This window comes from Zonotrichia albicollis, chromosome 4, assembly GCF_047830755.1.
Source record: "Zonotrichia albicollis isolate bZonAlb1 chromosome 4, bZonAlb1.hap1, whole genome shotgun sequence".
Taxonomy (NCBI): Eukaryota; Metazoa; Chordata; class Aves; order Passeriformes; family Passerellidae; genus Zonotrichia; species Zonotrichia albicollis.
Genome location: NC_133822.1, coordinates 43507069 through 43522920, shown reverse-complemented (window position 1 = coordinate 43522920; position 15852 = coordinate 43507069). Strand labels below are relative to the sequence as shown.

The 15852-nt window shown below is 35.5% G+C and overlaps 1 protein-coding gene across 1 annotated transcript in view; it reads right to left on the bottom strand.

Moving 5' to 3' along the window:
* Positions 1–5426: 5426 nt before the first annotated feature.
* The window catches only part of SLC6A15 (solute carrier family 6 member 15), a 35130-nt gene continuing 24704 nt past the window's right edge, over positions 5427–15852 (bottom strand). The window contains exons 7-12 of the mRNA XM_005480655.4: positions 13559–13800; positions 13260–13452; positions 11839–12031; positions 9222–9381; positions 8122–8284; positions 5427–6767 (exon numbers count right to left, since the gene is read on the bottom strand). Coding sequence (XP_005480712.2) covers positions 6396–6767; positions 8122–8284; positions 9222–9381; positions 11839–12031; positions 13260–13452; positions 13559–13800 — 1323 coding nt within the window. The 3' untranslated portion in view covers positions 5427–6395. The remainder of the gene's footprint in view (positions 6768–8121; positions 8285–9221; positions 9382–11838; positions 12032–13259; positions 13453–13558; positions 13801–15852) is intronic.

Here is a 15852-nt window from a genome sequence, read left to right as displayed (position 1 = left end):
TGGAGCAGACTCCTTCTGACCTGTGCAGTACTGGCACAAGTGTTTTCTGTCCAGCACAGCAGTACAGGCTCAGCTTCTCTGCATGCAAACTGCAATTCAGAAAACAAATGTAGATAATTCAACAGTGATTTTTTGTGTGTGTGTAAGGCTGTTTCTGCGAATTCCAGATGCTTCAACAAACCGTTGAGTCCTGAAGATTGCTAATTCTGTAAGGGGTAAAAGGCAGATATGGAAGGATACAAAATGTAATCTCTGAAAACAGAAGAAAAAGGCTGCATAATGAAAACTAAGAATTCTGATTCAGTTTTGTTTTTAATGATTGTTACAAAGTCATGATTTACTGCCACCAGTTTTTCTTATACGGCTGTATGGCCATATATCTGTACTCCATGGGTTGTCTAATTTTCAGCTACCTGATAACTGTAAATTATGTAAAACCTTAAAAGGCTGGATACTTCTGCAATTTTTGATTTGTTTGTAACACATTTTTCATAGAGAATACTGAATATTTCTAAAGCTGAAGGCAAAACCCCATGTTTCTTTCTTTGGTGGCAGTGGGGGTTTAAGGAATTTCTGCTCTCAGCCCTTCCTTCCTGTCTCCACACCACCACATCCATTGTGCCAGCACAGCTGCTTCTGCAGCTTGTGGTGAAAATGGGAACCATCTGATAAATCCTGGGGCAGCAGAGAGGAATCAAAATCAAAAGGAAGCTTATAACAATGTGTGAATTAAAATGTGTAAGACGCTAACCTTGACTTGTGACATCTGTGAGATCTGTGGAGGCTTTGTTAAGTTGACCCTAAAGAATCTGAGGTCTAAGGAAAGTTTTAGAGTCTCTTATGAAAATATGCTCAAAGAGCCCTCTTATTTACTTAATTCAAAACCTCTTTCTAATGATCTTTTTAGCTGTTTGCTGCTTTGAAGATTCTTTACGGAGGAATACTAACCTTACTTAAAAATAAACCTCCTTGAGGAGTTGACAGACCTTTAAATGAAAACTGTTCCATCTCCTTTTTGCTCTTCTCTCAGAAAGTAAGATGAACTGTAGATACATATATATGTTTATGTATACAGCTAGGTAAAGGGAATGTGTACATATAATCTTTGCAACATTTTTGAAAGCCACTCTATTTTTTTTTTTGTGTCAGGTAAGCAGGTTGGTTTTGCTGCCTATGGGAGAGCAGAACATTCATGACAGCTTTCTTAAACACAACATCCATATAATTAAACATAGTTTTATTCAAAATATTTCATACTTGAACAAAGCTGAACATTTAATTTTTGCAGTGACCCACAGACACTGATGTCTTATCTGTCTGTTGGGCAGCTTCTCCAGAGTGCCTCAGTTCCTTCTTTTTTTTTGATAGCAAGGGGTTCTGTAACACTCAAGTCTCACATCAAATGTTGCCCATTTACAGGCATGTAATTTTGGAGCACTTCACTGTCCAGATGCTCTGCATATGGGAGGCTGGGTATCTGGTTTCCATTCCAGGGACCAGGCAGTATAATGCGTATCATTTAGGTGCTTCAAGATTTTGGCTAATTTGAAGTCTGTGAATAATGGTTGGAACTATTCATATCCTTGATGCTAGGCAAATGCCCAAGAGATTTACTAAAATGTTAAATCGCAGTAACACAGTGATCTCCAACTCAGAGCTTTTAGTTACTAACTCATTTTTCTTCACCTCATATTCTCATACACAGAGTTTTCTGTGCTTTTAAGTAATTATTTTTCTCCTTAAACCTTCAATACATGGCAAAATTTCACTGCTATTTTACCCTGATAGTTTTGTCTTCAGATCAGACAGCTAAAATGAAGTAATTTTGGAAGGCTGCATTTCCTTAACATCTTTCTTCAGAACATCTCAAAATGTGCTATGAAAAATAATCAAGCTCTTCAGTACACTGTCAGAGACACTTGAATACTTGAAGGGAAATTAATTCTGGCACAGCTCAAGTCTTTCTTCCCAGCTCAGCGTTCTCCTGTCCTCATTCATTCCTCCTCTTTCCTTCTCCCCCTATGCTAACAAAACTTCAACTACCTTTGATTCATACCTGTTTAACAGCTATATCTTACTGCAGACGATTTCATCTAAAGGCTTGATTACACCATACTTCACCAGCCATCAAAATCTGTTTTCCTTCTGAAGTCCTTTTTTTTTCACCCATACCCCTTTATCTGTCTGATCAACTACCTGTTCAATTTACACTTTGTCATTTATTGAATCAGTCTTATTTCCTCAGTTTTGTTTTCCTTTTTTAATGTATTACATTTAAGTTCCACCGCCTTTCATCAATCTTTTGAAATGTTTCTTAATTCTTTATTTGCAGGATTGCAAGCCTGACTCTTTCTTTGTATGTTTCCTTTTTGGTTGAATCAAAAATCTGAAAATCTACTAGACTTGCTTTGAAGGAAATTTCTTTTGCCTTTTCACACCATTCTTCTTTCAACTTCTTTCAGTTAAGAGAATATCTCACATCTTTGAATCTCAAGTGTTGGAAAACACATTCTTTTTTTTTTTCACCTGTTGAGTTTGGGTTGGAAAGATTCAGAGGGCATCACTAAAACCAGAAAATTACATCAGACTGAATGAAAAGGGAGAATTCCTACACCTGTGTTTTCACTGAATGTATTCTGTAATACTCTAATTTAAAGACTGTGTCATGGGAGCACTCCTTGTCATTCTGTGTACTTTGCTGGATAAAAATCACTAAAGGCATGTATTGATGCTGACTTCAGACAAGGTTGTCTGGGTTAGTCTTTTCACTCAGTTGTCAGTAATGATGAGTACAGTATAAATGGAAGACATGGCGGTTTTGTCAGAGCTGGTGAGAAATACTCCACACCTTCCTTACCAAAAGGGTTAAACAGATGCCCAAGGCACATTTGCCAACCCCTAAAAACCAGACATCTCAGTAGCTGCTTTCCTCAGAAACAATGCTGCAGGCCAGAGTCACTCTTTCAGCTGCTGCCTCTTTCAGTGTTCATTGCTACCTCCCCAACACCTTTCATCTGCCTCCTGGCAACTTTAATCATTTACTGATGATGGCAGTGAGAAGCCCTGAAGTTTTTAATGTAATTATCAGTGTTAGTAATAATATTAGAGTCAAAGATTCTCCTATTCCACTAATTTGTCAACTGATTAATTTGCTAATTTAAGAAATAAAAATAGCTAGTAATAAGGTATTTAAAAATAATAATAATAAAGCATGTTAGAAAGCACTGTTTCAAAATACTAACTCAAGACCTACTGCCTACTCACAAGACCCAAAAGTGTACTACTTGAATGTGGGATACTGACAGCTTGGTTTTACTTTTGATAGCATTAAAAATTTGGGGGTTTTGAAAATAAAAACCCAAATATGTATGAAAACTGCTGAAGGAACAGATTAATAAAATTCTGAGCTTTAGCAACACCATGATCATTCAGAAGTCTTGTCTTGATAGAGAATAAAAATATATTATTCTGTCCTTTTCAAAACTCCTGAGCGTTACATTTCCCCAAAAGACGTGACATACGAGCACCATCAAGTGGCAAAGCACCTAAATTACAGCTAGCATTTTGACTTCCTCGTTTTTCCTCAAACCACAGAACCTAACTAGGCATTTAGATGTTGATAGTAAATTTCTGCATTTTTAAAAAATTCACATAACCGTCTTTCTGCTAACTTCTCAAAGACGTGGTAGAAGTAGAAAGCTTTATTTAAATACTCTGCATGTCACCTGAACAGGGCACTTGAGTGTTCCATACTGGTTAATATTGGCAAGTATTTTCAGAGTATCTAAAATTCTTTTGCAAACACATCCTTTTTTTTCTCTGCTACTGCTATCACAGTCATAACTGATTTCTCCCTAGTGTGACAAGACCACTGTTCCCATTATGGCAGAATAAGGATTCATAACTAAACTGTACCTGCTGCTTCCTGAGAATAGGGTTAAGATTGGTCAACCCTTTTTTCATGCTTATATATTTTTGGTTTTTTTTCTCCCTATTCTCTTTCTTTTCATCATTGCATGATACTCTGTAAGATATCAATAAAATTTTGATCCATCAAAAAAGACTAAAATCAGGCATCAAGACTGTATGTCTATCCTGTACTTCAGTGAATTTGGGAACCTCCACTGATGAGTATGGAGGTGATTATGTAGCCTTCATTTGTGCCATATTAATAGTGACTGATTCTTTTAAATTTCTGTAGCAAAATCAGATCCCAAAATTAGTATTGGTTAGAGGAACCTTATGCCTTCTGCAATAAATATATTGGAAATCCATTTTCACTTTCCACATGGATGATCTTGTTCTTAGGCCATTTCCTAAGAACAAAATTGTGTAAGACTCAATTATGATTTTCTTTAAGCATGACTGACTTCTGCAATGATCTCTTACTTAAAAACCCCCCTCACCCCCCCAGATTAAATGTAGCTATAACTGATATGACAGACTTTTAAGTAGGTAAATATGAAACTTCTCTCTTCTGCCCTCTCCTTTTACTACTTTGTTCCCAAAGCTGCAGAATCAAAGCAATGTAGATTCCCTTGGCTTTAACAGCAAATGTACATAAAATTTCTTTGCTTCAGTAGCTCTTTCATTAATATGTAAGAACCTGGATGTCACACTTTATAGTAATTACTTTTAGAGTTTTTAAGTCTCCACATCTGGCTGGTTTTTTTGACCAGTAGTGCTTCTTTAGGTTGGACATATTGTGCCTTTTTAAGAGATCATCATACTAAACCACAGATAAAGAACTTCTGCACTTGAGCAGGTTAAATCATAGTTATTATCAAATTATGAATTGAACATCTGACAGCAGACAAGACATACATTCTGGGTTTTCTCAAGCCTGAAACATTTCATGAAGCTCAGGTCATGTGCTAACTGGAGTTAACAGGAAGCAACCAACTGAGATCTTCTCCTGTGACAGAAGAGTTATCCATAAGGAATTTTATCAAGTTGTTTAAGTGTTTTGGTTTAACATTTTGCTTCTTTCCATTTATTTGTCATAGCTTTTCCATACTGCCATGCACGAAACTGTGGTCTTGAGACACAGAGTTTCGGAGACTTGCATTTACCTCAAATAAATTCATCCAGTTCTTTGATGCTGGGACAATGTAAGCAAGTTCTTCCCTTTGCTTAGTAGAGGTAGAAAAGACACAATTTATGCCTAATTTTAAAACACTTTGGGGTAAGGAGTAGATTATGTACCAGCTTCCAGTGTATCCTGCCAGTTTACAACGCTACATCACCTCCTGTACTCACAGTAAACGGCCTTGTCCAAAAGTTTATTTTGACTGATTTTTGTTTTCAAGTTCTTTTAGCATCTCTATTCATCTAGGAAATATCATTCTTTCAGGTAGTCCAGATGAGGAAAAAACAGGCTGTGTTATAGTAAGTGTATTAGGATACCACAGAGAAATACCTTATCAATCTCTTTATTCATTGGTTAAAATGTAATGCCATACAATTCTTAACAATTACTGACTGAAAAAAATTATCTGCATAAAACAGAAGCAAAACTCAAGGAGACGAATTAAAAAAGCCATTTGCTTCAACTTTTGAAACGATTACATACAGAATAATATACATATTTACATTACAAGTATATTATATAAATATAATATATATGTAATCTTGTAACCACAATAAATATCAAGGTCTTTTTTAGGCACACAGCATAGAAAAAAATGCAGAATCTGCACAATCCTTAAGATTCTTGGAGTGACTCACTCTAACATTGTTTTCACACTGAAAAAGCAAATATTTTACACAAAATATACAGCCACAGTTTACGCAGTCCCCAGTGAACAGGGAATCTTTGATCGCCTTCCTATAAGTCTACTCCTTGATTTTCTAATACTATTGCTCTATACAGCTATTACATAAGAAAATAGTTTGCAGGTTTGTTTTTTACTCAGCTAATAGCCTAAGTAATTATCAGTGCTAATAAAATAAGTACAGCATATCTACATAAGGTATATACAGGTGTTTACACAAACACAGGTTTGGTGAACTACTACTGAGCTCACCATTAATACTTGGGAGTCAACCTGAAATTCAGCAGAAAGAAATTGATTTTCAATGATATAACCTCGGAAATATTTTATCATTTGAGCGAGACCTAGGCTTCAGAAATAGAAAGCTTTAAATTTAGAAGTTAATTTAAAAATGAAATTCTTGGCTATCCTCGCAGATGTAGGCTGCCATTGCATTTGAATCTTTCCTTCAGTGTAAATAAAAACTCAGAATTTTCTCAACCAGTACGTACTATCATGACATTTTAAAGATTGTCACTGTGGAGCACGTGAGATCGCACCCTAGCAAGTGACGCTGACCACTTCTCACAGCAGGGCCGTGATCAGTGAGAGAAGAAACACAGCACTTTTTTTGTTCTGTGGTTACAAATCAGACTCTGGCATGTCAGGCATATCTGCCATCAGGTAGCCAATACCGTAACGCCCGTTTGGAGCCGTGTCCAGAGTCGGCGAGCCAGTCTGTTTTCGATAAATGTTTTTGCCGAAATTTGGAGATGGCACTTCACTTGGACTCTTCCCATGAATCAGACTTGTATTATCTCCCTCCAGATTAACAGGTTCCTTTATTATCCGACCTCTTTTGTAGGATACAGATGCCAAACTACCAGAACTGTCATCAATAAGGTTGCAACGGCGTACCATGAAGACTATTGGGACTGGCAGTATGGCCAACACCATCAAAGATATACAGACAATCATTCCCCATGTTGGATAGCTGTGGAACTCTTCTGTAGCCTGAGAAACACAACAGAAAAATGATTAATACATCTTTACCAGAAAAATAACAAAAACCTGCAGTCCTCATTGAGGTCTGCGGTTTTCAAGCAGAAAACTCCACAGCACTCAGTGTGGGCACCACTACAGATCTCAGATTTGAAGAGCCGTGGAGATGCAGGATTGCTATCTTTCAGCCAGTGAGCAGGACTAAAACACTGTTGAACAGTTTTTGAGAGCACTTCAGCAGCACACAAATGAAGATTTTCACTTCAGGCTTTCTGCTACATTTCTCTATAGCTTCCTGATCCCTTAAAGGATGTCCAGAACAGACAAGTGTGCAGTGGTTATCTGTAACTATGCCTGGAAAATTAGCCCCTGTTCCAAAGGCTAATAGTCTAGACAGGAACCATCTCAGTTATTGCACTTTGCATAAACATCAGGTAAACTGTAATGCTGAGGCACTACTATACCCCCACCTCTACTGCATCCAGGCATCAACAGCTCTGCTTGCCTGACTTTGTGTGTGGAAAGGAATGGCATGTTTGGTATTCTAAGGTATCTCTCTTTCTAATTTTTGAGGGCAAGACTCAAATGTGACAAGAGCACTTTTCTGAGAATCATGTAGCTGTCTGGGTAGAGGCAGGCATACTATCAATAGTAAAGCCAACCTCCTGTGTTTATCCTTTACCCGTCTTTGCTGTGACTTCCCCCCCGGCTAATTTGGGAAAGTTTCGTTAGATGAATGTCTCTGACATTTTCTCTCTGTCTGCTTTGCATAAAAAGCCTGTAGAAACAGCTGAGGGCTCATGGGCCTACAACTAGCTGAAGTCTTCAGAGTTCCCTTGACTAAAATCTCTTTTTGAAGTTGAAGCTCAGAACTGTTTTGACACTCACCGAGACAAGTTCTTATCAGAGGCAGGTTTTAATACAGCTGCTACACTGTGATATGTGTTCCCAAAGGGAAAAAATTATGACACATAAAAAACCTGATGTGATATCTGAAATTATTTATGCAGTTATCATCTGTTTTCTGCAGTATAATAAGACTTAATGAATGTGAACAACCTCTCCCATGATTATGAATTTCTTTATCATACGTTAGGAAATAGGTCACCCAGCGCATACAGGTTTGTGTCAATCAGTTATATTTTGAAGCAGAACTACTTAAAATTAAAAAACTGTTGGTTTTACATCAAAGTTCCTTGAGATAAAAGCAATCATGTCATTATTTATGCTGATTTTGAATTTCTAATTGTAACTTTTTTGTCTGCTCATGTGCTTCAAATGCTTCAGATATGATCACAATGATGATGCTGATGGTATCATACATAAATGCAAACCCTACATATACACATACATACTATATACATACCGTGTCCTCAATCCAAGCATTGTAACCAGGAGGACTCAATCCCATTTGGACAATGCTAGCTACCAGCAAACATAACAATACAAAGGGTGAAACATACTTCCACATGTAGTAATAATACTGGCTTGGAGAAAACCCCAGCATATCCTTCAGGTCTTCCATAAATCTGTGAAAGGATTAAAATGTTATTGTTAGTGTAGACACTGAGATTTTGAGCACTATAATCCATCAGACAAGTGAAAAGTCAAATGAAACCCCACTCATTCTATGTCACACTTTTTCTTCATGCAAAGGAATTACAAACATTTTAATTACTACAACATGTTAGTACAGCATGTTCTGTTTAACCTGTGCATGGCATAAGTTATTTGTGATACAAACCCTTCTATTCCTTAAACATGGCATATACTGATCTCACTTACTGAACACATTCTGCTGATTTTAGACATAAAATGAATTTAACAAAAATAAAAAAAAAATGGGATTTATGGTCATTCCTCTTTATCCGTCCCCAACAGGTCACTTGACTTCATTGTCAGCTGTGCTGCTTCCAAGTAAGCTTTGACCCTGTTTTTGCTGTCATCTCCTTTCTCACAACTAATGCAACGAAAAATTAATTGCTATAACACCCTAAATACAATTTAGTTCTTAAATTGAAACTTTTTTCTTTTCCCTGCCATTAGAGCTTGCTATGTTTCTTTCTCAGGCTGCCTGAATACTGCATTGAAATACTCATCCTCATCTGTTGCTTACACCATGGTTATTTCTGAAATCTTCTTGATGTCTTTGTTAATACAAATTCCCTATACTTTTCTACCTGGCCTCCTTTCTAAATTTCTAATTTTGTCTCTTTTGCTGCATTCTCTTGTTTTTGGACCTCTTGCAATTATTCTTTGGGTTTCAGTACACTGTTCTGATGTAGTGTATCTTGCTCCAAACCTGTTCTTAGTAACAGACTAAATTCTGGACCAGACTCTCATGCTTTCTAATTACTTGTATTCCTGTGTAAAATTCAGATGCTTCATACAATATAATTAAAATAGTAATAATTATTGTAAAGAATGGTGTTGATGTGGACAGGGAGATACATTTCCTTCACTTACTTGTCTATTCCATAAATTCGGATGACTGCAATATTCTCCAAAATGACCACGATAAGCAGGGGCAGAGTAGCTGAATAGTCATCAAACATTGTCACAAAATAATTTCCAGAGCGCTGCACAAAGATCAGGCCAATAAAAAATGCTACCAAGCAGCAGATGACTGGAATAAAGGACAGAAATGTGAGCTATAACTACAACAAAGTTCCATAGACAAGGAAGAACTAACGCATTATTTCATAAAAGTCAAGTCAGTAACATTCTACTGTTTAGGGGCTCTCAATTTTAAGAATATTAATTATCCTACCTCTTTCCTACAAAACAGAGAATTATGAAATTAGAATTACTAGAATCCCCATATCACAGCAGTCCTGATTAAGAGATTAATCAGCAGAGATTAATCAAGTGACTATTTCTCACTAAACGTAATGTAAATGCAGAGGTAAAATAAACCAGTAGGCAAAACATCACACATCATGTTAACTGGTCACAAGCTCAACTTTTGGAATTCAGAAGTGAAAAGAACATAGAAGTGAAAATATAGGGAAAAAATAATATTAAGAAGTTTCTATGATTCTAAAAAGACCATGATTCTAAAAAATACAAAGGCTGAATAGACTGCTCCTAGAAGATCATTAATGGCATAAAGTTCTATTGGATCTGTCTAAATGTATTTGTACATTAAACAACATTTCTGTCCCTTCTTTAGGGACAACCCAAAATATATTTCTTGAATGGCTGATCCTGCATAATGGATCTCAGTGTAGTTTTCTCCAACTAAATTTGTCAGCAACAGGACTTAATGCTTGAGTAAGTCAAATTTCAATAAATTCATGGAATCAGTTGTAGGCTGAGCATCGGTAAGACTGATTCTTACAGTTTTAAGTGCTCTTTTTTTTTTTTTCTCTCAGGGAACTTAGGCTAAGGATGCATCTAAGTAGTCCAAAATTAGGTGAAATTAATCTGGGTCAAAATATAAAATATCTTTACAGAATACACCCATTGCATGAATCCAAAATAATTGATTATTATTGATTATAGTACTGAATGTAAGACAATAAAACTGTTTCAAATACTATGGTAGAAGTCTTGAACCTTGTAGGAACTACTACTATAATGTCTTTATGGACTTTCCACCACTCAGCATGAGGCATTGTTGAATGCAAAATAAATTTAAGCATTTGAGTTGGTTTCCCTGAACTCGAAGAGTTGCAAATGTACTAACAATTCTGTAAAAGCTGAAAGTTTCTGTCTCGTAAGCACAAAATCTATTGCAGCTATAATCCTTCTTAAATACCACTATTGCTGCATGAAAAATAATCCAGATATTTCAATTTTTTTCAGTTAATTAACAGGACAGCACATCAAGTTGTAATTTTTTGAGTACAACTGAGTTTAAAATCATGCATGCACACCACTTTAAAAAGTTACAAGAGAAAGACAGTTGTTGAATGTTTCTTTATCTTAATTTATTTTTTTTTTGTCTAATAGAGTAACAAGGAATTACTGTAAAATGCTCCATTACTCCAGCGTAATGACTATAAAGCATGCTACTTGCACACATACTTAGGAAGAATAGCTAATTCTAATTGTTGTATTGGTTATTTAGCAAGAAGTTAAGACCCAATTAAAAAAAACAAAACAAACAGACCAAAAAGGGCTCAATAACTTAGGGCTCTGGAAAAATCAATTGATTTATCTTTTTTTAAGAATTTGATTTTTTCACCTATCAAATATTACTTGTTATCTCAGTAAAGTAAGGAAAGCAACTGGGGAAAAAAGCAGTTGCTCTGCTACATCAGGGGTTAACTCTCATAAAATGTATTATTATTTCTCTCATAAAGTTTATTATTTTCTTCATAGAGTTAGCCAATGTTAAAGCAACATTTTTTAAAATTTATTTTCTATCCCACCTTTTATAGGCATTGATAGGAAAGCTGAATTTGTGCATAACACATCAAATCTCTTGCTGAAGGTTTTCAGAAACCTAACTTTCACACCTTTGCTGGTGCTTTATATAAAAAAGAGAAATCCCTACAAGTCAAGGCTACATGAACATGCTACATCTCAAATAACTTAGGGCATTTAATTAATAAAAAAACCTCAAACAAGTAACTTAGGGCATTTAAATAATTAAAAAAACCCAAACAAAACAACTAGACGTCTTGTTTAAGACTTAATAAACATTTAACAGGGAAAAATATGTTTCTCTAGAGAGTTACTGTACTGATTTTAACACAATAAAAATTTCATTATAAGTTAAGATTTCATCTGGCCTGCTCAGGAATAATTTGTAGTAATTTGCAATGTATTTTCACTCTTCCCTTTTCCTTTGTTTCTCCAGTGTGTGGCACGGGATGGAATGGAAAGCATTCTGAAAGAGCTCAAAAGGACTGACCATACAGAACCTTGCAACAGAAATTGAATTAAAATTTAAGTTTTAGGGTGTTTATGCTACTATAACATTCAGGAAAAGGTTTTATTTGCAGATATTAACGTGCCTGTGCATGGAAGTACAGTCTGGAACACAGTGATTTACTGCTCTGTAAACCTTCATGTCCAAAAAAAAAAAAAAATTTGTTTACTGCCCTATGGAGAAAAGAATGTTTGTGTAACTCACCAGTAAGAATTTCTTTCCTGACCTTGAAGGTATCAACAATGGGCGTGATAATGCCTTCAATGGTTCCAAACATACTTCCAAGTCCCAAATTTACTAACATGAGAAAGAACATGACTGACCAGAAGGGAGAAGCAGGGAAGTGGGTCATTGCTTCTGTAAATGCAATAAAAGCTAAACCAGTTCCTTGAACTGCCTGTCAGTGAGGAAAAAAAAAATTATATCATTAATTATTAATTTATTTTTGGTTTTTTGGTAGTGTGACAGCTTGACAAGTCTTTTGTGTTCATATGGTGTCATTGATTGCCTCTTGCAGGCAGAGAGGGAAATTGCTATCTAATAGTAATTCTTCCAATTAATATTATTTACTGAAACATGAGAATTTGTAAGTTGATTAGCATTAACACATTTCTTTCATAGAAAGCTATGAGGTTTGAAGGTGTCTCACGGATCATCTGGTCCAGACTTTCTTGGCAAAAGCAGTCTAAACAAGATGGTCCAGCACCCTGTCCAGCTGAATCTTAAAAGTGTCCCATGACGTGGAAAGCACCACGTCCACTCAGAGATTAGTCCAAGGGCTGACTGCGCTCATTATGAAGAATTTTCCTCTCTTTTCCAAACAGAACTTCTTTCTCTCCTTCAATGATAATTTTGCATGACAGCTACTATATAGAACTAATACAAAATACACTCTGTATTCTCCAGTAAACATATAAAGCATCTAATTTCTACACTTTTTTTTCAAATTTAAACAGCAGCCATAGTATAGAAACCTTAGAAGTCTAAGTCACCAATTTTATATTTCATCTTCAGATGCTGGTGCAACTACATTGAAGTCAGTGTTTCAATCTGCAATTGTCTCTCTAAAGCTAGAAAACTATAATTTCTGTAACAGATTTGGCTTACCGAAAGATTTAAAAACAGGATGATACTCATTAAACAACTACCTAATAAGCAGACAATAATTTTTTGTTTTAGTGAAGTAGTATTTATATCTAATAATTGTATCTTAGCACTAAGATACAATTATTAGATATAAAAAAATGATATAAATATTATTATATAAATAAATATTATTATATAAATATAAATTGCAGTCTGAGACACTGAATATGTAACATCTCAGTTTAGTCCTTGGAAAAACCCTCATGCTCAGTTCTTCTGAAAAAGAGAGCTTAAAAAACTTATCACCTCCTGAGAAGAATGATATAATGATCAAAATATATTATAAATCAGTGAAGACTATATTAAGACATCAGACTCAAAAGACCTCAAGTGAGCTGGAATCAGCCATGTTTCCATCCAGGTCTTTACAGTGCACGGCTCACAGGTACTGACACTCCATGTTGGTACATGTCACAGCTTACTTCATGGTTACAAATATTCATCTCTTCCTAATCTCTGCATTCAAGACTTAATCTCACCTTGTCAAGTTCATCTTCAATTTGACAAGATTTCAGACCAAGAGAATCAAACTGTTTTTCTTTGACTTTCTGTATAATGTCATAAACTAAATTGTAATCTTCTGCTGTAATGCTTGAGAAATTGATATGATGTGGGATCATATCTTGGCTGAGATTGCCCATTTTCAGAAGTTTTAAAATCTTCTCTGAATTTCTGTAAAACACAATAGAACAGAGAGAACAAACTCAGTGGTCTGTGTTAATTCATAAATGAAATAAACCATAAAAATAATTTTAAAAGAAGAAATGGATATTCATACTGGGTAACACATTTTTCATTTATGATATTGGCTTTGAAGCCCAGAACTGCAAACACCACCAAAGTTGCCAGCACAGAAGTGAAAAAATTGATGAAGGACACCAGTACAGCATCAAAATGGCAGTTGTTGTCTCTCTTGTTGTAGCTTGAAAAGGCAATGACTCCACCAAATCCAAGCCCTAAGGCAAAGAACACCTGAGTAGCAGCTTCTCTCCAGACCTTGGGCTCCAGCATTATTTCAAGCTGTTTGAAATTAGATATAATATATGTCAGCTATAAAAGGCATTTCTATTATATGAAAAAAACAACAGAATAAACACTACATCATAAAAATGCTAATACTCCACTACAACCGTATTTTTATTATGATAAAATGAAAGCTGAATGCAACCCCTGAAGCTGGCAAACTTATGGGCCAAAATTTCTACTTATTTTATATTATCTAAACATCGAGGAGAAACATGCTATACATATGTTCCAAACAATGAGACACTACTGGAGCTATCTAACTGAAATATCAGCTAGTTGTACTGAGAAATGAGAGGTGGTTTTTTTACAATACTTTTTTATTTACAGTACATGCACTGACTTCTGTTAGACTCAAGATGTATTTTAGATTGATCAACCCTTTTAAGAAATGCAATGAGTATGATTAAAGTTGCCTTGCTGTCATTTTTCAAATGTACAAAAAGAAGGTGAACACGAGATACACATGCTTATATGGAATGCTATTACATGCAAATAAGTAAAGCAAAACGAAATACATGAAATGAACACTTGCCACCACAAGCTGTATAGTGCCTGAGTCAAACCTCTGAAATCAGATGCCTTGAACTTAACCTTTTGTTAAATGGGCCATGTATTACAGGAGCAACTAAGTCTTTTATCAAAAAATTTCACAGTATTGCTCACTCAGATCAACTGCATTGCTCAAAAAACCTCCACTTTTTTAAAAAGTTATGAATCATCATCTATCTCAAATTCTTCTAGATACCGATTCACAAAAAAGCATTAAAGAAGAACATGTCAAATTTAAACATCAGATTTGCTCAAGCTGAATCAGGGCCTCTATTAATGCAAGTGACTTTTTTCTTTAAGCCCTAGGTTTATTCATAGAAATAAAACTGAAAAGCATCAGCATAGATGCCAGAATTATCAGACTGACTGTCTTACTCTGAGGAGAAAGAAATCTGCTATTGTTACAATATTTTGGATAAAATGTCGGTTTCCCTTGGAGATATAATATTTATTATAGATAAGCAGCAGAAAACTTCTTTATTCACTTAAATATAGCTGAAATACAATAAAATTGGGAAAAGGTGTTTATGAGAATAAACATGTTCCTGACTTACAATTTAGATTATAATTGCAATGCACAAGTGGCCACTGCACGTAGTTCTAACTCAGGCACTGTCATGTCAGAGCTTTCCCACCAGAGGGAGAGCAAGGAACACTCTTAACTGTAACAAATCTCCAATTGCTTGAAATACCAAAACCCTACTCACTTCCTATAATATATCCTTTGGTACCATCAGAAGTAGTGTGTTTTTGGATGCACGTAGCCCAAGCTTTCAAAATTAACTCTAGACTGATTTGCTATTAGGTATTGTATATGAAATTTTGGAGTCTCTGTACTTCAGCTTCACATAATCCCACAATTTAACTGCAGTAGTTAAGTGGGCTTTTCACATAGCTTTCTTTAGGTTTTCCATGAATTTTCTTATTTAGAATTTCTGCTTTGTTTAACAGCCATGCCAAACAGAGAAATCCTCCCCTTCTGCATTAGTCTTGCACTCTCACACCTGCACCAATGTGTGCCAATCCTCTCCCACTGATGGGAATTTGCTGCAATCATCTGTGCTCAAAATGTGGCCACTTGTTCAGTTAATTGGGCCAAAAAGATGCTTCTCCCTCTCACATCTATCTACCTGGGTAAATTTCATGCTAGATTGGTTTAGCATTCCTTTGTAGAGCCTGGATGCCCAAATAAAGTGTTAGCACAGTGGAGTGAATGAAACAACAGGTATGGGAGTTTGAATTTCTTCAGGTAGTCTCCTTTGAATCTACAGTCCAAATTAGTGCTCAAGTACAAAAAATTACAATGAATATATTTTGTAAGGTTTATATTCACATATAATACATATCACATATAGGCCTCCTATCTTCAAATTTAAACCACAACTTAAATTTTGATACAAAACTGGAAACCATCAAAAGAAATTAAGAACCATTTTTCTTTTGATATCATTTAAATGAACCGTGGAAACATTTGTATAATTAAGTATAATGTAACCA